The 24,607-nt window shown below is 45.2% G+C and overlaps 1 protein-coding gene across 1 annotated transcript in view; it reads right to left on the bottom strand.

The window, feature by feature from the left end:
* Positions 1-24,607, bottom strand: part of LOC140741404 (tubulin polyglutamylase ttll6-like) — a 77,176-nt gene that overhangs the window by 5,407 nt on the left and 47,162 nt on the right. Inside the window, exons 8-10 of the mRNA XM_073071572.1 lie at positions 17,085-17,266; positions 7,701-7,889; positions 679-856 (exon numbers count right to left, since the gene is read on the bottom strand). Of these exons, the coding sequence (XP_072927673.1) occupies positions 679-856; positions 7,701-7,889; positions 17,085-17,266 (549 nt within the window). The remainder of the gene's footprint in view (positions 1-678; positions 857-7,700; positions 7,890-17,084; positions 17,267-24,607) is intronic.

Below are 24,607 nucleotides of genomic sequence, written 5' to 3'. Positions count from 1 at the left end.
ACAAGACTGCCCCAACCAGTTTGATTCACCCAATCTATGTGCAAGTCAGTCCCCCATGATAACTGCTGTTCCATTCTTACATGCCTGAGATCTCTCTGTTTATTGCCTCTGCCACTGTCATGTTATTATTCGGTGCGATCGACTCCCACCGGTGATTTTTTTCCCCTTTACTATTCCTAATCTCTACCTACATGGATAGATTTATTTTTCGACATAGTCCCACCCTACATTCACACACTTATTCCAGCGGTCGTGGAGCAGACGGATCCCTTCTTTGTAGAAGTCGGCATCTTGAACCTCCAGGTGGTCCACAGCAGGGGTGATTGATAAGTTTGTGGCCTAAGGTAGAAGGAGATGAGTTATACAGCTCTCATTACATGCACGTGCAGTTCAACTCTTTTGAGTGATGACGCAGAAAGTTTGAAGTTCATAACTCATCTCCTCCTACCTTAGGCCACGAACTTATCGATCACCCCTGCTGTGGACACTTTCTGGAGGTCCAAGATCCGTATGCTCCACGACCGCTGGAATTAAGTGTGTGAATGTAGGAGGGGACTGTGTTGAAAATTAGAATGTGCCAGGTTTTCTAAAATTGACCCCTTCGACCTTAGGCCCCTCGTAGATCAAATCATCAGTCCCACCTAAGGCGACCGAGCATGCCAACCAAAAGATAGTTACGGGAGTGGAGGATGGCGACGTCTGCGGCTCTTCTGGTGACTTCGGCGTCACCAAGGCCAACCGGGTCGGATTCTTCTGCCATGGGGACTCTCCTCGCTGGTCCTTCTCGGGGAACCTCCGGCCTTTGAGAAACATTTCGTTCTGCTCCTGCCTCTGTTGGATTTCCATGCGCATCAGCCTGGAGAGAGAGGCAGATTTTCAATACTGAGCCACGGTACCAATGTCAACAATGCCCTCTCCCACCCCTTCAATGCTCCAACCTTATGCCCAGTAGGGACAGCACACTCGGCTGTTGCACAGGTAGCGGTACCGGGGACACCCGTCAGGCCAACAGTGAGGGAGGGGGGTTCTCTTTGACCTTGCACTCAACGTCAGGAAGGCCAAAGAACTGACTGCAGACCTCAAGGGGTAAGACGAGGGATCAGTCCTCATAGAGGGAGAAGAGTGGGCAATTTCAAGTTCCTGGGTGTCAAGATCTCTGAGGATCCATCCTGGGCCCAACATATTGATGCAGTTACAAGGGAGGCACAACATTGGCTATATATCATGAGGAGGCTGAGGTGATTTAGTATGTCTGCAAAGACACTCGAAAATCTCTACAGATTGTACCATGGAGAGCATTCTAACTGGCTGCATTACCATCTGGTATGGTGGGGCGGGGGGGCACTGCACAGGATCAAAGTAAGCTGCAGAAAGTTGTAAACTCGGTCAGCTCCATCACGGGCACCGGCCTCCCCAGCGTCCAGGACATCTTCAAGGAGCGATGCGTCACATAGACGGAGTCCATCATTAAGGACCCCCATTGCCCAGAGTGCGATCTCTTCTCATTGCTGCCATCAGGGAGCAGGTACAGGAGCCTGAAGGCAGAAATTCAACGATTCAGAAACAGCTTCTTCCCCTCTGCCATCAGGGAGGAGGTACAGGAGTCTGAAGACCCACACTCAACGATTCAGGAACAGCTTCTTCCCCTCTGCCATCAGGGAGGAGGTACAGGAGCCTGAAGGCACAAACTCAACGATTCAGGAACAGCTTCTTCCCCTCTGCCATCAGGGAGGAGGTACAGGAGCCTGAAGACACACACTCAGTGATTCAGAAACAGCTTCTTCCCCTCTGCCATCGGGGAGGAGGTACAGGAGCCTGAAGACACACACTCAACGATTCAGGAACAGCTTCTTCCCCTCTGCCATCAGGGAGGAGGTACAGCAGCCTGAAGGCACACACTCAACGATTCAGGAACAGCTTCTTCCCCTCTGCCATCAGGGAGGAGGTACAGGAGCCTGAAGGCACACACTCAACGATTCAGAAACAGCTTCTTCCCCTCTGCCATCAGGGGAAGGTACTGGAGCCTGAAGACACACACTCAATGTTTCAGGAACAGCTTCTTCCCCTCTGCCATCAGGGAGGAGGTACAGGAGCCTGAAGACAGACACTCGACGATTCAGGAACAGCTTCTTCCCCTCTGCCACCAGGGAGGAGGTACAGGAGCCTGAAGACACACACTCAGCGATTCAGGAACAGCTTCTTCCCCTCTGCCATCAGGGAGGAGGTACAGGAGCCTGAAGACACACACTCAGCGATTCAGGAATAGCTTCTTTTCCTCTGCCATCAGGGAGGAGGTACAGGAGCCTGAAGACACACACTCAGTGATTCAGGAACAGCTTCTTCCCCTCTGCCATCAGGGAGGAGGTACAGGAGCCTGAAGACACACACTCAGTGATTCAGGAACAGCTTCTTCCCCTCTGCCACCAGGGAGGAGGTACAGGAGCCTGAAGGCACACACTCAACGATTCAGGAACAGCTTCTTCCCCTCTGCCATCAGGGAGGAGGTACAGGAGCCTGAAGGCACACACTCAGCGATTCAGGAACAGCTTCTTCCCCTCTGCCATCAGGGAGGAGGTACAGGAGCCTGAAGGCACACACTCAACGATTCAGGAACAGCTTCTTCCCCTCTGCCATCAGGGAGGAGGTACAGGAGCCTGAAGACAGACACTCAACGATTCAGGAACAGCTTCTTCCCCTCTGCCATCAGGGAGGAGGTACAGGAGCCTGAAGACAGACACTCGACGATTCAGGAACAGCTTCTTCCCCTCTGCCATCAGGGAGGAGGTACAGGAGCCTGAAGACAGACACTCAACGATTCGGTAACAGCTTCTTCCCCTCTGCCATCAGGGAGGAAGTACAGGAGCCTGAAGACAGACACTCAACGATTCAGTAACAGCTTCTTCCCCTCTGCCATCAGGGAGGAGGTACAGGAGCCTGAAGGCACACACTCAACGATTCAGGCACAGCTTCTTCCCCTCTGCCACCAGAGAGGAGGTACAGGAGCCTGAAGACACACACTCAGCGATTCAGGAACAGCTTCTTCCCCTCTGCCATCAGGGAGGAGGTACAGGAGCCTGAAGACACACTCTCGACGATTCAGGAACAGCTTCTTCCCCTCTGCCATCAGGGAGGAGGTACAGGAGCCTGAAGACACACACTCAGTGATTCAGGAACAGCCTCCTCCCCTCTGCAATCAGGGAGGGGGTACAGGAGCCTGAAGGCACACACTCAACGATTCAGGAACAGCTTCTTCCCCTCTGCCACCAGAGAGGAGGTACAGGAGCCTGAAGACACACACTCAGCGTTTCAGGAACAGCTTCTTTCCCTCTGCCATCAGGGAGGAGGTACAGGAGCCTGAAGACACACTCTCGACGATTCAGGAACAGCTTCTTCCCCTCTGCCATCAGGGAGGAGGTACAGAAGCCTGAAGACACACACTCAACGATTCAGGAACAGCTTCTTCCCCTCTGCCATCAGGGAGGAGGTACAGGAGCCTGAAGACACACACTCAACGATTCAGAAACAGCTTCTTCCCCTCTGCCATCAGGGAGGAGGTACAGGAGCCTGAAGACACACACTCAGCGATTCAGGAACAGCTTCTTCCCCTCTGCCATCAGGGAGGAGGTACAGGAGCCTGAAGACACACACTCAACGATTCAGGAACAGCTTCTTCCCCTCTGCCGTCAGATTTCTGAATGGACAATGAAACCATGAACACCACCTCACTATTTTTCTCCCCCTGTTTTTGAACTGCTTAATTAACTTAACTCTATTTTTATATACACACACATACGTATCGGTCCTCCTTATCCGTGGGAGATTGGTTCTGGGAAACCCCGCAGATACCAAAAAACACGGATGCTCAAGTCCCTTATATAAAATGGCATAGAATTTGCATGTAACCTACGCACATCCTCCCATACACTTTAAATCGTCTCTAGATTACAATGCAAATGCTATGTAAATAGTTGTTATACAGTATTGTTTAGGGAATAATGATAAGAAAAAATGTCTGTACGTGTTCAGTAACCATCGTATCTCTTCTGGGAATGCCAATGCCGCCTCGGCATCAGCCGATCCCGATTCTCCCATGATCTTTAAGCTCTTGAGTTGCTTTGACCACTTAATTGCTTTTTAGGAGGCATTTTTTCCCCCCACAGAAACGAATTAGCGACCGAATGGGACGTGAGGCAAACAATGCTCAAACAGCGCGTGCTGAAGAGAGAACTTCCGGGTTTTCCTGATCCGCGGTCGGTTGAATCTGCGCGTGCGGAACCCACGGAGAAGGAGGGCCGACTGTACTGTAATTCACAGTTTTGATTATTATGTATTACATTGTACTGCTGCCACATCACAAGTTTCACGACGCACGCCGGCGATATTAAAACAAATTCTGATTCTGTTCCGTATCACCAGCGATGAATCACCACACTGGAATCAGAATCAGGGTTTCACATCATTGACGTATATCGGGAAAGTCGTGAAACTTGCGACAGCAGGAGGTACATAAAAACACGGTACGTTGCAATAAGAAACATATTAAAAATTAAACTAAATAAGCAGTGCAAAAAGACAGTGATGCACCATCAATAACTCTCGGAGACGTGAGACGAAATATAGGCTTTTATTGGCTGGAAGAAAGAACAAGCAGCAATTGACCACCACACTGCATCCTGGAGACTGAGGTCGGGGCGGTGTCTCCAATCGCCTTTATACCGGGGTCCGTGGGAGGAGCCACAGGAACAGTCAGCAAGGGGGGCGTGTCCAGACAGGTATATGTAGTTCACCACAGACAGCAAGAAACAGTGAGGTGGTGTTCACGGGCTCAGTGTCCATTCAGAAATCTGATGGCAGAAGGGAAGAAGCTGTTCCCGAATCGCTGAGTGTGTGTCTTCAGGTTCCTGTACCTCCTCCCTGATGGCAGAGGGGAAGAAGCTGTTCCTGAATTGCTGAGTGTGTGTCTTCAGGCTCCTGTACCTCCTCCCTGATGGCAGAGGGGAAGAAGCTGTTCCTGAATCGTTGAGTGTGTGTCTTCAGGCTCCTGTACCTCCTCCCTGATGGCAGAGGGGAAGAAGCTGTTCCCGAATCGCTGAGTGTGTGTCTTCAGGTTCCTGTACCTCCTCCCTGATGGCAGAGGGGAAGAAGCTGTTCCTGAATCGTTGAGTGTGTGTCTTCAGGTTCCTGTACCTCCTCCCTGATGGCAGAGGGGAAGAAGCTGTTCCTGAATTGCTGAGTGTGTGTCTTCAGGCTCCTGTACCTCCTCCCTGATGGTAGAGGGGAAGAAGCTGTTCCTGAATCGTTGAATGTGTGTCTTCAGGCCTGATGCACCATCAATAACTCACGCTGAGACTTAGGAAGTGAGATATCGGCTTTTATTGACTGGAAGAACAAACAACACTACATCCTGGGAAAATGAGGGAGAGCAGCAGACCACAGTCGCCTTTATACAGGGGTCTGTGGGAGGAGCCACAGGAGCAGTCAGACAGGTATATCTAGTTCACCACAAGGCCCCTGTACCTCCTCCCTGATGGCGGAGGGGAAGAAGCTGTTCCTGAATCACTGAGTTTGTGTGTCTTCAGGCTCCTGTACCTCCTCCCTGATGGCAGAGGGGAAGAAGCTGTTCCTGAAACGCTGAGTGTGTGTCTTCAGACTCCTGTACCTCCTCCTTGATAGTAGCAATGAGAAGAGGGCATGTCCTGGGGGGTGGGGGTCCTTAATGATGATAAGAATATCATGACGTGGTGGGATAGAACATGACAGCACAGTACAGGCCCTTCAGCCCACGATGTGGTGCTAATCTTTAACCTACTTTAAGGTTAATTTAACATTTCCTTTCCACAGGGCCCTCCGTTCTTCTATCATCCACGTCCCTGTCTAAAAGTCTCTTTAATGTCCCTAATGCCTCCACCACCACTCCTGGCAGGGTGTTCCATGCACCCACTACTCTCTGTGTAAAGGATTTACCTCTGACATTCCCCCCCCCACCTGTAATTTCCTCTCATCACCTTAAAATTATGCCCCCTTCCCCATTAGCCACTTGCAACCTGGGAAAACGTCTCTGACTGTCCACTTTATCTATGCCTTTTTCCTCTCCTTCATCAAGTTACCTCTCACCCTCCTTTGCTCCAAAGAGAAAATCCCGAGCTCCTTCAACGCATCCTCATGAAGACGTGCTCTCTGATCCGGCAGCCTCCTCCGCACCTTCCACACCTTCCCAATCGTGAGGGAACCAGGACGCGACACGATTGTGTTGTGGGTAGTGGGGAAGTGGTGTGGGATTAGAAAGAGGGCCAAAGGATTGGGGAGGGATTATAGAGGGACAGTAGCGAATGTGGTTAAGAGGATAAGATGCACAGCAGAATTAGGCCATTTGGCCCATCAAGTCTGCTCTACCATTTCATCATGGCTGATCCATTTTCCCCCTCAGCCGCAATCTCCTGCCTTCTCCCCTTACAGGTGCACCCCCTTTACAAAGGTAGAACGTTCCTATGAAACCTTTGAGCCGAAATGGAGTAAAGTGAAGAACCATTAACTTAAATGGGAAAAATTTTCATAAAAGCGAAAATCCTCTTTGTAATGCGAAAACAGGTTACTAATGTAGGTCTTTTGTAAAAGAGAAGTGGCGTAAAGCGAGGGACACCTGTATGCCCTGACCAATCAAGAATCTATCAGCAAACACGAGGAAATCTGCAGATGCTGGAAATTCAAACAACAACACACACAAAATGCTGGTGGAACGCAGCAGGCCAGGCAGCATCTATAGAGAGAAGCACTGTTGACGTTTCGGGCTGAGACCCTTCGTCAGGACTAACTGAAAGGAAAGATAGTAAGAGATTTGGAAGTATTGGGGGGAGGGGGAAATGTGAAATGATAGGAGAAGACCGGAGGTGGTGGGATGAAGCTAAGAGCTGGAAAGGTGTTCGGCAAAAGGGATACAGAGCTGGAGAAGGGAAAGGATCATGGGATGGGAGGCCTCGGGAGAAAGAAAGTGGGGGGGGGGGAGCACCAGAGGGAGATGGAGAACAGGCAAACAACTAAATATGTCAGGGATGGGGTAAGAAGGGGAGGAGGGACATTAACGGAAGTTAGAGAAGTCAATCTTCATGCCATCAGGTTGGAGGCTACCCAGCCGGTATATAAGGTGTTGTTCCTCCAACCTGAGTTTGGATTCAATTTGACAATAGAGGAGACCATGGATAGACATATCAGAATGGGAATGGGATGTGGAATTAAAATGTGTGGCCACTGGGAGATCCTGCTTTTTCTGGCGGACCGAGCGTAGGTGTTCAGCGAAACGGTCTCCCAGTCTGCGTCGGGTCTCACCAATATATAAAAGGCCACACCGGGAGCACCGGATGCAGTATACCACACCAGCCGACTCACAGGTGAAGTGTCGAATCTATCAGCCTCTGCTTTAAACATACCCAATGACTCGGCCTCCACAGCTTGTCTGAGGCAACAAATTCCACGGATTCACCGCTCTCTGGCTAAAGAAATTCCTCCTCTTCTCCTTCCTAAGAGGACACCACTCCGCCTCCATTCTGAGGCTGTGTTGCCTGGTCCTAGACTCTCCCTCCATAGGAAACATCTCCCACATCCACTCTATCGAGGCCTTTCACCGCTCGACAGGTGATGGGACACTGGACGGAGAGGGAGGGAGGGGGCAGGACTGGGGGGTGGGGGGGACAGTGTAAACCTGCCTGGCATATTCGTCCCGAGCCTTGGAGGCGACTGTTTCCTTGAAAAGCGAACGCTTGCACTTCAAGAAATTTGCGTATCTCTCTGAAGAGGCGCTTGGATAGATCCTTCTGAAGTTCCCCATGTTTTCATCCTCATATGCTTCCATCTGTTCCACCCAGGCAGCCTGGTTGTTTCCTTTCTTGTCAGTTCTAATTTGAAAGGAAAGAGGAGGTGTCAGTTACTCCTTTTGAAAATCAACCCCTTGCCATAAGACCAGAAAACGCAGGAGCAAAAATTAGGCCATTCAGCCCATCGAGCCTGCTCCAGAATTCCGTCATGGCCGAGTTATTTTCCTTCTCCAGTCTTCTCTCCATAACCTTTGACCCTTAGTAAGCAAGAACCTATCAACCTCCACTTACCCAATGACTTGGCCTCCACAGTTATATTTTGCAATTATTTCCACAGATTTGCCACCCCCGGCTGTAGAAATTCCTCCTCACTTCTGTTCAAAAGGGACGTTCTTGTATTCTGAGGCTGTGTCCAAGTTTTAGATTCTCTTACAAAAAGAAATAGCCTCTCTACATCCACTCTAACTAGGCCTTTCAGTATTTGGTAAGATTTCAACGTGATCTTCCCACATTTTTCTAAACTCCAGCGAGTAGAGGCCCAGGGCCATCAAATGCTCCTCAAAACTTAACCCTTTCATTCCCAGGATCATTCTTTTGAACCCCCTCTGGACTTTCTCCAATGCCAGCCCATCTTTTCTTAGGTGATAAAACGGCTGAAATGGCTAGCGCAAGAGGGCACAGTTTTAAGGTGCTTGGAAGGAGGTACAGAGGGGATGTCAGGCGTTAAGTTGTTTTTACACAGAGAGTGGTGAGTGCGTGGAATGGGCTGCCGGCAACAGTGGTGGAGGCGGATACGATAGCGTCTTTTAAAAGACTCCTGGATAGGTATGTGGAGCTTAGAAAAATAGAGGGCTATGGGTAATCCTAGGTAACATTTAAAGTAAGGTCATGTTCAGCACAGCTCTGTGGGCCGAAGGGCCTGTATTGTGCTGTAGGTTTCCTGTTTCTATCATTATGTGCTGGGTCATATGACATCATCATTATGTGCCGTGTTGTATGACATGGGCGATCTTGGTCCCATGGCCATGATTGTCCTTGGCAAAGTTATCTATAGAAGTGGTCTGCCGCTGCTGCCTTCTGGGCAGTGTCTATACAAGACAGGTGACCCCCCCCACCCCCCCAAGCCATTATCAATACTCTTCAGAGATTGTCTGCCTGGCGTCAGTGGTCGCATCACCAGGACATGTGATCTGCACCGGCTGCTCTTACGACCATCCAGCACCTGCTCCCTGATCAGGGGGCTAATCAGGTGCTACACCTTGTCCAGGGGTGACCTACAGGCTAGAGGAGGGAAAGGACACCTGACACCTCCTTTGGTAGAGACGTATCTCCACCCAGAACTGCTCACAATACTCCAAGTGCAGTCTGACTAGTGCCTTATAAAGCCTCAGCATTACTCCCGTGATTATATATTCTAGTCCTCTCGAGCACAGTCCAGCCCACAGTCCTCACTCTGCTTCTGCCTGCCTGCTGAATCTGCCTCCTTTCCCCTCCGTTGTAGCCCTAAGCAGCAGGAGGGACACCCGACTCAAGAAAGTCTGCAGAGGAACTCAGCAGGTCAGGCAGCATCTGTGGAAGGGAATAGAGAGTCGACATTTCGGGCCGAGACTGGAAAGGAAGGGGAAGATGCCTGAATAAGAAGGTGAGGGCAGGGGAAGGAGGCTAGCTGGGAGGTGATAGTTGAAGCCAGGTGGGTGGGAAAGGTCAAGGGCAGGAGAGGGAAGAATCAGATAGGAGAGCAGAGCGGACAACAGGAGAAAGGGAAGGAGCGGGGGACACAGAAGGATGTAGTAGGCACGTGAGAAGAAAAGGACGGAGGAAGGAATAGTGAGGAACGGGTGGGGGGGGGGGTGGGGTTGAAAATTGTTTTCCGGAAGGAGAAGTCGATATTCGTACTGTCACGTTGGAGGCTACCTGGACAGATGTTACTCCTCCACCCTGAGGACGGCCTCACCTTGGCACGAGCAGGCCGCAGACCGACACGTGGGAACGCTTGGCCACCGGGAAGTCACGCTTGTGGCGGATAGCGCGGAGGTGCTCGGCGGCTATGCCTGAGCGGCGGGAAAACGTGGAACTTTATCCCACCGGGAGAAGTTTGCGGAGAATAGCAGCGATACTTTGGGGGGGGGGGGGGGGAAGCTTTGATAAAAGGATAGGAGAGGCCAACATTAAGATCAAGGATCAACTTCAGGCACCAGATAAGTTTACAGGTATTTGGAATTCACTGCGCTGTGCTGGTCCAGGCGACAAAATCCGACAACGTACAACAATTATACAGAATGAAGAAAAGAGATTCCGCAGGCGCTGGAAATCCAAAGCAACACGCACAAAGTGCTGGAGGAACTCAGCAGGTCAGGCCGCATCTACGGAAAGAAATAAACAGTCGACGTTTCCAGCCCAGACCCTCCATTAAAGAATAAGGAATGGGACAAAAGTAAGCCAGAAATTAAAGTGTAGATATGGAATATAATGTGCAGTTTTTTCCGGTGACGTCATCGTCGAGAATGGCAGCTTAAGTCACTAGCTCCTCCAGAAAAACACATATTAAGCCCCGTTAACCCATCAAATATAATATTTTTTGAAAAATATTTGAACTGAAAAGAGGGGCAAGAATGGGGAAAAAGAACGGAAATAAAAAAAGCGACACTGCGGAGCCTGCGTCCGAGAGGAGTGCAGTGAGCGGCTCTCCTACCCGACCGCATGCTAGCGAGGCGGACGCTGGGCCTCGTTCAGGCGAAGCGGAGAATATCTTCGAAATCCTGAAAGAGATAAGGGAGTTTCAGAAAGAAATAAAGCAGCAGCTCCATGATATCAAGTCAGAGCTCACCAGTGTCAATCAAAAAATAGCGGTGGCAGAGACTCGAATTGAGAAGGTGGAAGATCACGTTCAAAACGTGGAACGGATACTGAGTAAGACAATAAAATATTAAATCATCAAGAGGGTAAACTGCTTGACCTGGAGGGAAGATCACGGTGGAAAAATATCAGAATCTACAACATTCCCGAAGGAGTGGAAGGCTCATCTATGACGGAGTTTGTCGGAAAGTTACTGCGGGACGCGTTGGATCTTCCCTCGGTTATGGAGCTGGAAGTTGAAAGAGCCTACCGCGCGCTCGTCCCGAAACCTACCCAGGATAGAAAGCCATGCTCAATAATAATTAAATTTCTTCGGTACAGCACCAAGGCAGAGATTCTACGAAGGGCCTGGGGTAAGAAGAGAGTGGTTTTAGAGGATAAATTAATATATTTCGACCAACATTACCCCCCCCCTGTGGTCCTGCAGAAACACAATACTCTGAGGTAAAGCGAGTACTAAAGCAAAATAAGATTAGATTTCAAACTCCGTACCCTGCTAAACTTTGAGTGTTTTATGACAATGGGACACGGTTGTACCAGACAGTGGAAGAGGCAACTACAGACATGAAGGCCAGAGGGTTGCCCGTCAGTGTCACCAAAATGAGGGAAAGCCTGACTAAGGAACTGTCCCGCTCCGCTTGGGAAATAGTGCGAGAAACGAGAAGGCAGGAGACGGGAGGAAGCCGAGAGAAACATATCAGGAAGAGACCGGGAGTTTCCCAAAGACAGTCCTCACCCCTTTCAGAAGAGCCATAAGGTTTGGCTAACTTTAAAATGTTGAGAAGCTAAACGGAAGCAAAAGTACACGGTGATATACCTATCTCGAGAAATACTTATTATAATGTGGATTTTATATTACTTAGTTGTTATTCTTTATTCGCTCACTTACTCCTTCTTCCCCACCAAAATGAGAATATATATATGTGTATGTAATGTGTGTGTGTGAGTGTGTGTGTGTGTGAGTGTGTGTGTGTGTGTGTGTGTGTGTGTGTGTGTGTGTGTGTGTGTGTGTGTGTGTATGTATATATGTGTGTGTATATATATAGGAGTACACAGGGAAATCTTTTCTGTGTAATGAATTTGTTCACTGACTTTTACAAATACTGCAATGGGGGCCATCAACTCACAAATAGGAGGGGTTATCCCCCACAGCTAGACATTTCCTCTAGCTCAATACAGGGTCATCTACTAGAAACCTCAGCCTTGGAATCACACGTTCGTTGCCATTTTTGATATTATTTGCGTTTCTTGGTTCTTATTTGTTCAGGGAGTAGATCGATTAAGTTTTATTCTAATTTCAATGATACATTGACAGATAAATACAGATGGCTAAGGACAAGGTAAAATTCATTTCTTTAAATGTCAATGGGCTATTAAATCCAATCAAACATAAGAGAATTTTATCCAAAATGAAAAAAGAACAAGCCCATGTAGTATATTTACAGGAAACTCATTTAAGTGATAATGAGCATAAAAAACTAAAGAGAATGGGCTTCACTAATCTGTTTTTCTCCTCACATAAATCAGGACATAGGAGAGGAGTTGCTATTCTTATCTCAAGTAAGCTAAATTTTGAAAAAATATTCGAAATGGGAGATAAAGAAGGCAGATATATTCTGGTAAGGGGGAATATAGACAGAAATTCAGTTACTCTATTGAATATATACGTAACCCTGGGAAGTGATATTGGTTTCTTTCAGAAAATTACTGATATTATGGTATCGGAAACAGAAGGTTTCCTGATATGTGGGGGAGACTTAAATTTACAATTACAACCAAACTTAGACTCTTCCAATAGAAAAACCTATGAAACAAAATCTTTACATAAGGAAGTTAATACACTTTTTCAGGATGTTGGTTTAATTGATATATGGAGGGACCTTTTCCCTGACAGAAGGGATTACACTCATTATTCTGCTCCACATTCTGTATATACAAGAATAGACTATTTCATAACATTTGGAAAAGACAAAGACAAAATAAACACCTGTGGAATTGGGACAATAGATGTAAGTGACCATGCACCTATATATTTATCTGTTGATTTTGACCTACAACCAAAGAATACTATTTGGAAACTAAATTCAAGTCTACTCAATGATCCGTACTTTAAGGAACAAATTAAAAAAGAAATTGGTCTCTACTTAGAATTTAATGATAATGGAGAGGTTTCACCTCCCATTTTATGGGATACTTTGAAGGTGGTCTTAAGAGGGAAAATTATAGCGATATCTTCATATAAGAAAAAAATAAGGAAGAAAACAGTAGAGGAATTACAAAATAGACTGAAGGAACTCGAGAAAAAACACAAATTGAATTTGGCACAGGATACATTAGGGGAAATTAAAAGAATTAGGAATGAAATAAATAATTTGGCTAGGCAAGAAATCAGGAAAAACTTAATGTTTCTGAAACAGAGACATTATGAAAGTGGATCGAAATCTATGAAAATACTTGCGTGGAAACTGAAAAAAAAGATAGCAGAAAATACAATTCATAGAATTAGGGGCCCAAGAACGAAAATGATAAAAAAAATAAGCTAAGTGAAATTCAAGAAGCTTTTGAAGTGTTTTACAAAATGCTATATTCCAAAGTTCCAGGGGGAAGCATAACCCAAATTGACACCTTCTTGAATTCTCTAGAGTTACCCACTTTAAGCAAAGAACAAAATAGAAGGATGACTGCTGACATAACTGAAGTTGAATTAAAAGCTGCAATTAGTAGGCTTAAATTAAGCAAGTCACCAGGATCAGATGGGTATACGGCAGAGTGGTACAAAGAATTTAAAAATGAGTTAATTCTGTTTTACTCCCTACACTGAACTGAGCTCTAAAAAAGGCACAAATGCCATCCAGTTGGAAGGAAGCGATAATCTCAGCTATACCGAAAGAAGGCAAGGATAAAGTGGAATGCGGGTCATTTAGACCAATTTCCGTTCTTAATGTAGATTATAGGTTATTTACCTCCATCATGGCCAAACAATTAGAGGAGTTTCTACCCATACTGATACGTAACGATCAGACAGGTTTTATACGACAATGCCAGACACAAGACAATATATGAAGGACACTTCACATTATGCATCATACACAAAAAATAAAATCGAAGCAATAGTGATAAGCGTGGACGCTGAAAAATCATTTGATTCGGTTAATTGGAATTTTCTTTACTGAGTTTTACATTGATTTGGTTTCCAAGATACAATTATTAAAACTATACAGACACTATATGACAATCCTACTGCTAGGATTAAAATCAATGGATATTTATCAAATAGTCTTACCCTAGAAAGGGGCATGAGACAGGGTTGTACATGGTTACCACTACTCTTCACATTATATCTGGAACCAGTAGCTCAATACATCAGACAAAATGAAGATATCAGGGGAATTACTATTAAAGGGACAGAGCATAAATTGGCTTGTTATGCGGATGACATTTTGATCTATCTAGGGCTACCAACATACTCTTTACCTAAATTGATGCAATCCTTTGAAAAATATGGTCAATTATCAGGATACGAGATCAACATAGATAATACCCAATTACTCATATTACTATAGCCCACCAGGAGAAATTGAAAGTCGGTACCCCTGGGCATGGCACACAAAGTCTTTCAAATATTTGGGCATCATTATGCCAAAAGATTTGGCAAAATTATCAGAATGTAATTATCAGCCTTTATATTAAAAAAAATTAAGGAAGATGGAACCTGATTCCTTTTTTCAGTCTCAGTTGAAGGATTAAGTCTATTAAAATGAATATACTGCCCAGACTGTTATATCTCTTTCAGACCCTACCAATAGAGATTAATCAAAATCAATTCAATGAATGGAACAAGATTCTATCAAGGTATATTTGGCAGGGTAAAATGCCTAGAGTTCGTCTCAAAACTTTGCAATTAGCAAAGGAAAAGAGGGATGGGGCCTACCTTCTCAGAGATTATTATTTTGCAGCACATTTGAGAGCTGTGATATGTTGGTGCAACCCATCTTATGACACTCAATGGAAAAACATTGAGGAGCGGGTACTTCCCATCCCCATACAAGCAATTTTGGCTGATAACAACCTGCAAAGGTACATAAATACTATTGATAACCCATGGGTGAAATTGACTCTTAAAATATGGAAAACTACTATAAAAGAATATAATCTAGAGGAAGATACTGCAGTTCTTAAATGGTGTGCATATGACTCTGATTTTACACCAAATAAATTGGATACTAGATTTAAGGACTGGACAGCTAAAGGAATAACAGTTCTTTGCAACATAGTGAAAGAAGGAACACTTCAGTTTTGATATGCTTAAAGAGAAACACATTAGAAAAACAAGATTTTTATCAATATTTACAGATGCGACAATATGTTAATAAGACACTTAAAAATGTAACCAAGGCAAATACATGTTTGATAGAGCTCTTTAGAAAAGCATATAATTCAGATAATGGTAGTAGAATCATTTCAAGCATTTATAAGGGGTTGTCAAATCTTAAAACACATTCAACTTCATACATCAAAACAAAATGGGAGAAGGAAGGAGGGATAATTATATCTGAGGAAGAATGGACAATAATATGGAGGTATCAATGGAAGTGTACCAGTTCACAGAAATAGAGGGAGTTTGGATGGAAAAACTTAATAAGATATTTTATTACACCCTCTCAGAAATCCCATTATGATAGTAACTTCCCTGTTTGCTGGAGAAATTGTGGAAATCAAAATGAAAATCATTATCATATTTTTTGGAACTGCCCTGTTATTTAAAACTATTGGAGGGAGATACACAATGCCCTACAAGACATCTTTAAATGTGAAATACCCTTGGAGAGTAAGACCATATATACTGTTGGTGGCTGGTAAAAAGATTCTTACTAGGAAATGGTTATCACAGGAGAGCCCAACTTTAAATGCATGGTTGGAAATTACAATGGACATTTACAAAATGGAGAAGATAACAGCATCTGTTAATCATAAACTGGAACAATTTGATTCATACTGGGAAAAATGGTTTATCTACATAATGCCTCATAGGCCTGATTTTATTCTCACAAATCAATGAATCTGTTGTAAAAAAAAAGTTCACTCCCTACTTGTACATAGTTCTTTCCTTTTGCTTGTTTTTCTTTCTGCTCTTTTCTATAAGTGTATACCTCAGATAAATACTTTGTGGAGATTTGTGAGATATATATGATTATATTATATATATGTACAATGTCTGAAATACATCTTATGGAAATGTTTGTTTGATGATGAACTTCAATAAAAAATAAATTACAAAAAAGGAATATTTAGCATAAATATATAAATACCAGCAGGGATTTACAAGGTAGATAGCGTAACAAAATGTGGTTTATAGTGTTTACAGTCCAGTACAGTGACAGGGTAATAGTTAGAGGGGTGGGGGTGGGGGGAAATAACTAGAATGGTCGATCAGATTAACTGCCTAAGGGGAAAAAGATCTTTTGAGATGGCATGAAGTTTTTTGTTTCCGTAACCCCAAGGCGCTTTCCCGAAGGGAGCTTTTGGAAAAGTGAGTTTGTAGGGTGGGTACAGTCTGCAATGATTTTTCCTGCCCACTACTTTATCCTGAACACTTTCATCGACTTCCCCTTCTGGGGGAAAAAGTCCCTCCCCCTTCCCTCTTCTTCTGTCTCCCAGTCTGGCCTCTCACCTCCTCTCACCTGCCTATCACCTTCCCCCGGGCACCGCTCCTCCTTCCCTTTCTCCCACAGTCCACTCTCCTCTCCAATCAGATTCCTTCCTCTCCAGCACTTCACCTTTCCCACCCATCACCTCCCCCTGGTGTCCCTCCTCCTTCCCTTTTCCCCATAGTCCACTCTCCTCTCCTGTCAGATTCCTTCCTCTCCAGCCCTTTACCCCTCCCACCCACCTGGCTTCACCCATCACCTTCCAGCTCGCCTCCTCCCCCTCACCCCACCTTTCTATTCTGACTTCTTCCCTTTCCTTTCCAGTCCTGAAGAAGGGTCTCGGCCCAAAATGGACACTGTTTGTTCATTTCCATAAGACCATAAGATATAGGAGCAGAATTAGGCCATTTGGCCCATCAAAGCTGCTTTGCCATTTGATGATGACTGATCCCTTCCCATCTCAGCCTCAGTCTCCTCCCTTCTCCCCATAACCCCTCATGCCCTGACTAATCAAGGGCCTATCAGCCTCTGCCTTAGGTATACCCGATGACTTAGCCTCCACTCCCATCTGCGGTAATGAATTCCACAGATTCACCACCCTCTGGCTAAAGAAATTCCTCCTCATCTCCGTTCTAAATGGGCGCCCCTGGTTTCCATAGGTGCTGCCTGGCCTGCTGAGTTCCTCCAGCACTTTGTGTGTGCAGCTGAACTTGAGAGCAGGAATATTCATTAATTATCGCTGCCCAACGTGGCACTCCTCAGCCTTTGTCACCTGTACTCCTGCGACCGGCTGATGTTAAGCAGCCGTTCGTTCGTTCGCTGCCTCTCTTCCTCCATGACTTTCCGCCGGTCACAAGCTGCGAGGTTAATCATGCAGAGTGTATCATAAAGAAGACTGTCCTTCACCTCTTGATCGAGCTTGGAGTCAGTCATAAGGCTCGGGGATTGGTTAACCTGAAACGTTAATAATTAAAAATTAATAGTGCTGCCCAGGAAGATCTACAGTCTACAAATCAGTGAATTGAAATGAATCAAGGGCAGTGGAAGTAGGCAAACAAACTGCCTTTGTCCTTGCCCGTGCTGAAAGGAGGTGGAGGCGGCCATTTTGTGAGACTGTCCTTGCACCCCCTCCATTTTGTGAGAATGTCCTTGCACCCCCTCCATTTTGTGAGACTGTCCTTGCACCCCCTCCATTTTGTGAGAATGTCCTTGCACCCCCTCCATTTTGTGAGACTGTCCTTGCACCCCCTCCATTTTGTGAGAATGTCCTTGCACCCCCTCCATTTTGTGAGAATGTCCTTGCACCCCCTCCATTTTGTGAGACTGTCCTTGCACCCCCTCCATTTTGTGAGAATGTCCTTGCACCCCCTCCATTTTGTGAGACTGTCCTTGCACCCCCTCCATTTTGTGAGACTGTCCTTGCACCCCCTCCATTTTGTGAGACTGTCCTTGCACCCCCTCCATTTTGTGAGAATGTCCTTGCACCCCCTCCATTTTGTGAGAATGTCCTTGCACCCCCTCCATTTTGTGAACTCTTCGATTCCAGCTCTGGGATTATCTAATCAGAGTAACTGAATGTGGACACAAGGAGTTTCGGCTAACGACCGGCTAAACCCGGGATGACTCTCAGTCAAGCAGCTATTTATAATGTAAAGTGGCAGACTTGGAGGAGTAATCTGCAACCTCGTTAGGCTCAGTGCCTGGGTCGGCTAGGTTTAACCGATTTGAACCAGGCCGAGTTGAAAAAAACAAAGGCGCGGGTCTGGGGGCACAGACCATACAACAATGCTGGCTGGAGCTCTGGACCACAGCCATTAAGAAGGTGACCCAGGTAGGGTGCCACTTTCCAGCCCAGTTTTGCACCCTATCGATGCCCCACTGTAACCTCCGACAGCTCCCCTCACTATCCACAACACCTCCAACCTTTGTGTCATCAGCAAATTTACTAACCCATCCAGGTCATTTGGCGGCCACCGGGAGGTGCCGTCTCCTTCTCCGCTGGATGGACTGTAGGTGCTGGTCGAAGCGGTCTCCCAGTCTGGGCCCGTACAGGAGGCCACACCAGGAGCAGACTCCCAGGCGAAATGTCGCCTCACCTGGAAGGACTGAATGGTAGTGAGGGAGGAGATCCAGGGGCAGGTTCGGCACTTCTCGCGGAGGCCACCCATTTTAATTCGACTTCCCATTCCCATTCCAACATGTCTGTCCACAGCCTCCTCTGTCTACTGCCACAATGAGGCCACTCTCAGGTTAGAGGAACAACTCCTTATTCTGTCTGGACAGCCTCCAACCTGATGACATGTTACGTGAAACCAGCAGTAAGGGATGTGGAACGGAGTCAGGGAATTATTGCAGAACAATTAAACACTCAAGCAGAAACATAGAAAATTAAGCAAGCGACTAACTTAAAACGACGTTAACAGCGCTGTGCACCTATAGCACCCAAACGGTTAAACTCAGAAACAATTCCTAACAGAGTCTTACTGGAGCAGAGTCTCAGAATGTCAGTTCAGAAAGTTTCAAGGGGTTCATGGGGGAATCGAGAGGAGAGACTTTTAGTTTCGAAGTGTAGCGAAGTGACGATCTTGAAGACGTACACAACGCTAGAAGAACTCAGCAGGTCAGGCAGCATCCGTGAGAAAAGAGTAGCCAACGTTTCGGGCCGAGACCCTTCATCAGGAATGGGGGGCGGGGGGAAGAGAGGGCCGAAGCCCAGTAATAGGGGAGGGGATAAGGGACGATCTTGAAGACGGAGATTCAAAATAGAGCGAAGAAGCGAGTCCCGCAGAGATACGCCAAAACTGGGATACAGAACACAGTAGAATTTCTTTTAAGACGTTTACTGAAATAATTACACCTCATTTATGCCAAATTTTCATTGATTCTATATCCTCCGGGACCCTCCCAAAAACTTTCTACGAGGCATCAGTTTCATTAATTCCCAAAAAAGAAAAAGATTTATCTGAATGTGCCTCTTACAGACCAATTTCCTTATTAAATGTGGATTCTGAAATTCTTTCTTGGCTAACAGGCTCGAGAATATTTTACCTAAGATTATTTCTAAGGATCAAACTGAATTTATTAATATTCATATTTTAATATTTGGAGATTATTGAACATTATTCATTCCTCTGCATCTAAGGAATCTGAATGTGTTGTTTCCCTTGATGCAGAGAAAGCCTTTGATAAGGTAGGATGGTCTTATTTATTCGAGGTTTCAGAAAGATTGAATTTTGCTCCAGGTTTTATTTCCTGGATTAAGCTGATCAATCAAGTTCCTATGGCAGCAGTTATAACTAACAATAAAAAATCTCCTTAGTTTAGGCTATACAGCGGTACCCAGCAGGGTTGTCTTCTTAGTCCGCTGTTATTCAACCCGGCTTTAGAACCTCTTGCTATTGCTCTTCGGGACTCCAACAATGTTCAAGGCGTTAAGGAGATAAAGTGCGTAAGGTTTCGTTGCATGCAGATGACTTGTAAGTTTATATTTCAGATCCTAAGAAATCTATTCCTTCTATGTTATCTATATTTTCTGAATTTAGGTTTTCTGGATATAAATTAAATTTGCACAAAAGTGAGTTATTTCCTATTAATAACTACTTGGATCAATATGATCAAATTCCTTTTAGCATTGCTAGAAGTTACTTACCTTGGTATTAAAATTACCAAAAATTTCAAAGACCTATATAAATATAACTTCCTTCCATTAATTGAATACACAGAAAAAATACTTTCTAAATGGTCTCCTATGACATTATCATTAATTGGTTGAATTAATGCTATTAAAATGATAGTGTTACTGAAGTTCTTATATGTATTCCAAACAATCCCTTCCTTTGTTCCTAAACTGTTTTTGATAGAATAGACTCTAAAATTTTATCTTATATTTGGTTTAATAAAAATCCTAGATTGAGTAAACCTCTATTGCAGAAATTAAAAAAAAAGAATGTTGGTATGGCTTTGCCAAACTTTAGAATGTATTACTGGGCAATTAATATTCGATATATTTCGTTTTGGATTCATTATTCAGACATACATGGGTGGATTTGGAGAAAAACTTGGTGAAGGGGTATTCTTTAGCCTCTTTACTGGGATCTCCTCTTCCTTTTTTGCTTTCTAAGATTGGTAGTCGAGACCTCAATCCCATTATTAAACATACATTAAGAATTTGGTTTCAATTTCGTCGATTTTTTGAGTTTAATAACTTTCTTCTTTCTAGTAAAATCCATCTTAATTATTTTTTTAAACCATCGATTTCCAATCAGACATTTTTAATTTGGAAAACCAAAGGAATAATAACTTTTTAGAATTGTTTATGGGGGATTGTTTAATGTCTTTCACTCAGTTAGTGGACAAATATGACTTATCTAATGCACACTTTTTTTAGATATTTACAAATTAGGAATTTTTTACATAGTTTACTTCCAAATTTTCCCTCTGCTTATTCACCCATTATAGATACTCTTTTTCAGGTTAAACCATTTCAAAAAGGACTGATAGCTATAATTTATAAATGGTTATTGAATTTGCAAAAGGTATCTCAGGATAAAATTAAAGGTGTGTGGGAATTGGAATTTCGAGTCACTTTCAGATAATCAATTGGGATAAAAATTTTCATTTGGTAAATACTTCATCTATTTGTGCCCATCATTCCTTGATACAGTTCAAGGTAGTACATCGGGCACATATGTCAAAGGACAAATTAGCCTGTTTCTTTCCCAGTATTAACCCTATTTGTGACAGATGTAATACTGAGGTGGCTACTTTAACTCATATGTTTTGATCTTGTATCAAGAAAGATAATTTTTGGAAAGATGTCTTTAGAACTTTATCAAAAGTCTTGAATTTGGACCTACAACCAAACTTACTTACAGCAATTTTTGGGATCACTCCACCGGAAGCAGGATATATTCCTGTTTCCGCTCGACGGATGATAGCTTTTACAACTGTATTGGCTAGGAGAGGCATTTTGGTTAAATGGAAGGACTCTAATCCACCTACTGTTTTTTATTGGCTTACCTCCATTATGTCCTGTCTAAGTTTAGAGAAAATAAGGAGTCGGACATTTGATACATCCCTTAAATTTGAAGAAACCTGGCGACCTTTTATTCAATGTTTTCAAATGGTTTGATTGATTGCTCTTCCAGTTACTTTCTCGAAACTTTGGATTTGACCAGAACGTTTCTCTCTCTTTTCTTGTTTTTGCTCTCAGCCTGGGCTGCCCAGTCTCTCTTTTTTTTTTTGTTTAGTGGGGTTTTTTATGTATATAAACATTATAAAAGTTTCTTTATCTTTTTTCTTCTTTTCATGGAATGATAAGAGGAGATTTGATCATCTTATTTTTTATTATTATATACTATTAGATTAATACTATGTGTGTTCATTTTACCTTTTATATGAATTGTTATCGATATAGATATTTGAGGTAATTTTCCTCTTGTTTATATATATGTACTTTTTTAATTAATAAAAAGATTGATAAAGAAAAGAAAGAAAGAAACTGGGGTTCATAACACACAGATTTCCAGTACCTCACATACTGTTCCAAGAATTGACACTAGGGTACACAACACACCGATGTCCAGTACATCACGTCCCGTGCCAGGTGTTGAAACTGGGGCTTTTAACACATAAGCATCGATTTCTCCTGCTTCCGGTAATGTCCCCCCTTTATCATTCCCCATTCCCTTTTCCCTCTCTCACCTTATCTCCTTGCCTGCCCATCACCTCCCTCTGGTGCTCATCCCCCTTCCCCTTCTTCCATGGCCTCTTGCCCTCTCCTGTCAGATTCCCCCTTCTCCAGCCCTGTTCCTCTTTCACCAATTTCTCAGCTCTTCCCCGTCTCCCGGTTTCACCTATCACCAACAAACTTGTATTTCTTCCACCTTCTTACTCTGATCTCGTCTCCCACCCCCCCCCCCAGTCCCGATGAAGGGTCTCGGCCCAAAACGTCGACTGTTTACTCCTTTCCGTAGATGCTGCCTGGCCTGCTGAGCTCCTCCAGCATTGTGTCTGAGTGAGTGAGTGAGTGAGTGAGCGAGTGAGTGAGTGAGTGTCTGAGTGAGTGACTGAGTGTCTGACTGAGTGACTGAGTGTGTGTGTGAGTGAGTGAGTGTCTGAGTGAGTGTGTGTCTGAGTGAGTGAGTGAGTGAGTGACTGAGTGAGTGTCTGAGTGACTGAGTGAGTGTCTGAGTGTGTGAGTGAGTGTCTGAGTGAGTGAGTGTGTGAGTGACTGAGTGAGTGAGTGAGTGTGTGAGTGAGTGAGTGAGTGTCTGAGTGAGTGAGTGTGTGTCTGAGTGAGTGAGTGACTGTGTGAGTGTCTGAGTGTGTGAGTGAGTGAGTGTCTGAGTGTGTGAGTGAGTGTCTGAGTGAGTGAGTGTGTGAGTGACTGAGTGAGTGAGTGAGTGAGTGAGTGTGTGAGTGAGTGAGTGAGTGTCTGAGTGAGTGAGTGTGTGTCTGAGTGAGTGAGTGACTGTGTGAGTGTCTGAGTGTGTGAGTGAGTGAGTGTCTGAGTGAGTGAGTGTGTGTCTGAGTGAGTGAGTGAGTGAGTGTGTGTCTGAGTGAGTGAGTGAGTGTCTGAGTGAGTGAGTGTCTGAGTGTGTGAGTGTGTGAGTGTGGGTGTGTGTCTGAGTGAGTGAGTGAGTGAGTGTCTGAGTGTGTGAGTGAGTGAGTGTATGAGTGAGTGAGTGTGGGTGTGAGTGAGTGAGTGTCTGAGTGAGTGAGTGAGTGAGTGAGTGTCTGAGTGAGTGAGTGAGTGTGTGAGTGAGTGAGTGTATGAGTGAGTGAGTGTGGGTGTGAGTGAGTGAGTGTCTGAGTGAGTGAGTGTGTGAGTGAGTGAGTGAGTGAGTGTCTGAGTGAGTGAGTGAGTGAGTGAGTGAGTGAGTGAGTGAGTGAGTGTCTGAGTGTGTGAGTGAGTGAGTGTATGAGTGAGTGAGTGTGGGTGTGAGTGAGTGAGTGTCTGAGTGAGTGAGTGAGTGAGTGAGTGAGTGTCTGAGTGAGTGAGTGAGTGAGTGAGTGTGTGAGTGAGTGAGTGAGTGTATGAGTGAGTGAGTGTGGGTGTGAGTGAGTGAGTGTCTGAGTGAGTGAGTGTGTGAGTGAGTGAGTGAGTGAGTATCTGAGTGAGTGAGTGAGTGAGTGAGTGTATGAGTGAGTGAGTGTGGGTGTGAGTGAGTGAGTGTCTGAGTGAGTGAGTGTGTGAGTGAGTGAGTGAGTGAGTATCTGAGTGAGTGAGTGAGTGAGTGAGTGAGTGAGTGAGTGTCTGAGTGTGTGAGTGAGTGAGTGTATGAGTGAGTGAGTGTGGCTGTGAGTGAGTGAGTGTCTGAGTGAGTGAGTGAGTGTCTGAGTGTCTGAGTGAGTGAGTGTGTGTCTGAGTGAGTGAGTGTGTGAGTGTGAGTGAGTGAGTGAGTGAGTGTCTGAGTGAGTGAGTGAGTGAGTGAGTGAGTGAGTGTCTGAGTGTGTGAGTGAGTGAGTGTATGAGTGAGTGAGTGTGGGTGTGAGTGAGTGAGTGTCTGAGTGAGTGAGTGAGTGTCTGAGTGTCTGAGTGAGTGTGGGTGTGAGTGAGTGAGTGAGTGTGTGTGTGAGTGTCTGAGTGAGTGAGTGAGTGAGTGAGTGTGTGTCTGAGTGTGTGAGTGAGTGAGTGAGTGTCTGAGTGAGTGAGTGTCTGAGTGTGTGAGTGAGTGTCTGAGTGAGTGAGTGTGTGAGTGAGTGAGTGTCTGAGTGTGTGAGTGAGTGAGTGAGTGTCTGAGTGAGTGAGTGTGTGAGTGAGTGAGTGTGTGAGTGACTGCGTCTGTTGCATCTGCAGAAAATCTCTTGTTTTCAATCACCCTCTGGATCCATTTCAATAAGGATTTAACGATGGACAAATGCCAGGTCTTTGTCCATGGGAACTATCATAAATGATCATGGTCCTCCACCCATCTACAGATACATATCTTCCATTGTGTCATAGCCTAAGAGCACTAAAAGACAGAAGTAGGCAGTTCGGCCCATCTAGTCTGTGCCAAAATATTATTCTGTCGAGGACCGTGCGCTGGCTACTTTGTGCAACAGCCTCGCCACGTCACACACAGGCGTTCTCCACAAAGACGATCCAAACACCCTAACATGGCAGAAATATCTGGATCCCGGATCGGTCTCTACAGCGACCTGCAGACTCGCCTCACCGCCAGAGTGATCCCCAGATGAACATCGGACTCGGATCGAGTGATCCCACCACCGCATTGACGCTATTACAGCTCGGGGCGTCGGGGTTCAGAGTTCAATCCCAACCTCCTCCGCAGGGAGTCTGCACGCCCT

Source organism: Hemitrygon akajei, chromosome 18 (genome assembly GCF_048418815.1).
Source record: "Hemitrygon akajei chromosome 18, sHemAka1.3, whole genome shotgun sequence".
Lineage (NCBI taxonomy): Eukaryota > Metazoa > Chordata > Chondrichthyes > Myliobatiformes > Dasyatidae > Hemitrygon > Hemitrygon akajei.
This window is presented reverse-complemented; position numbering and strand designations above follow the sequence as displayed.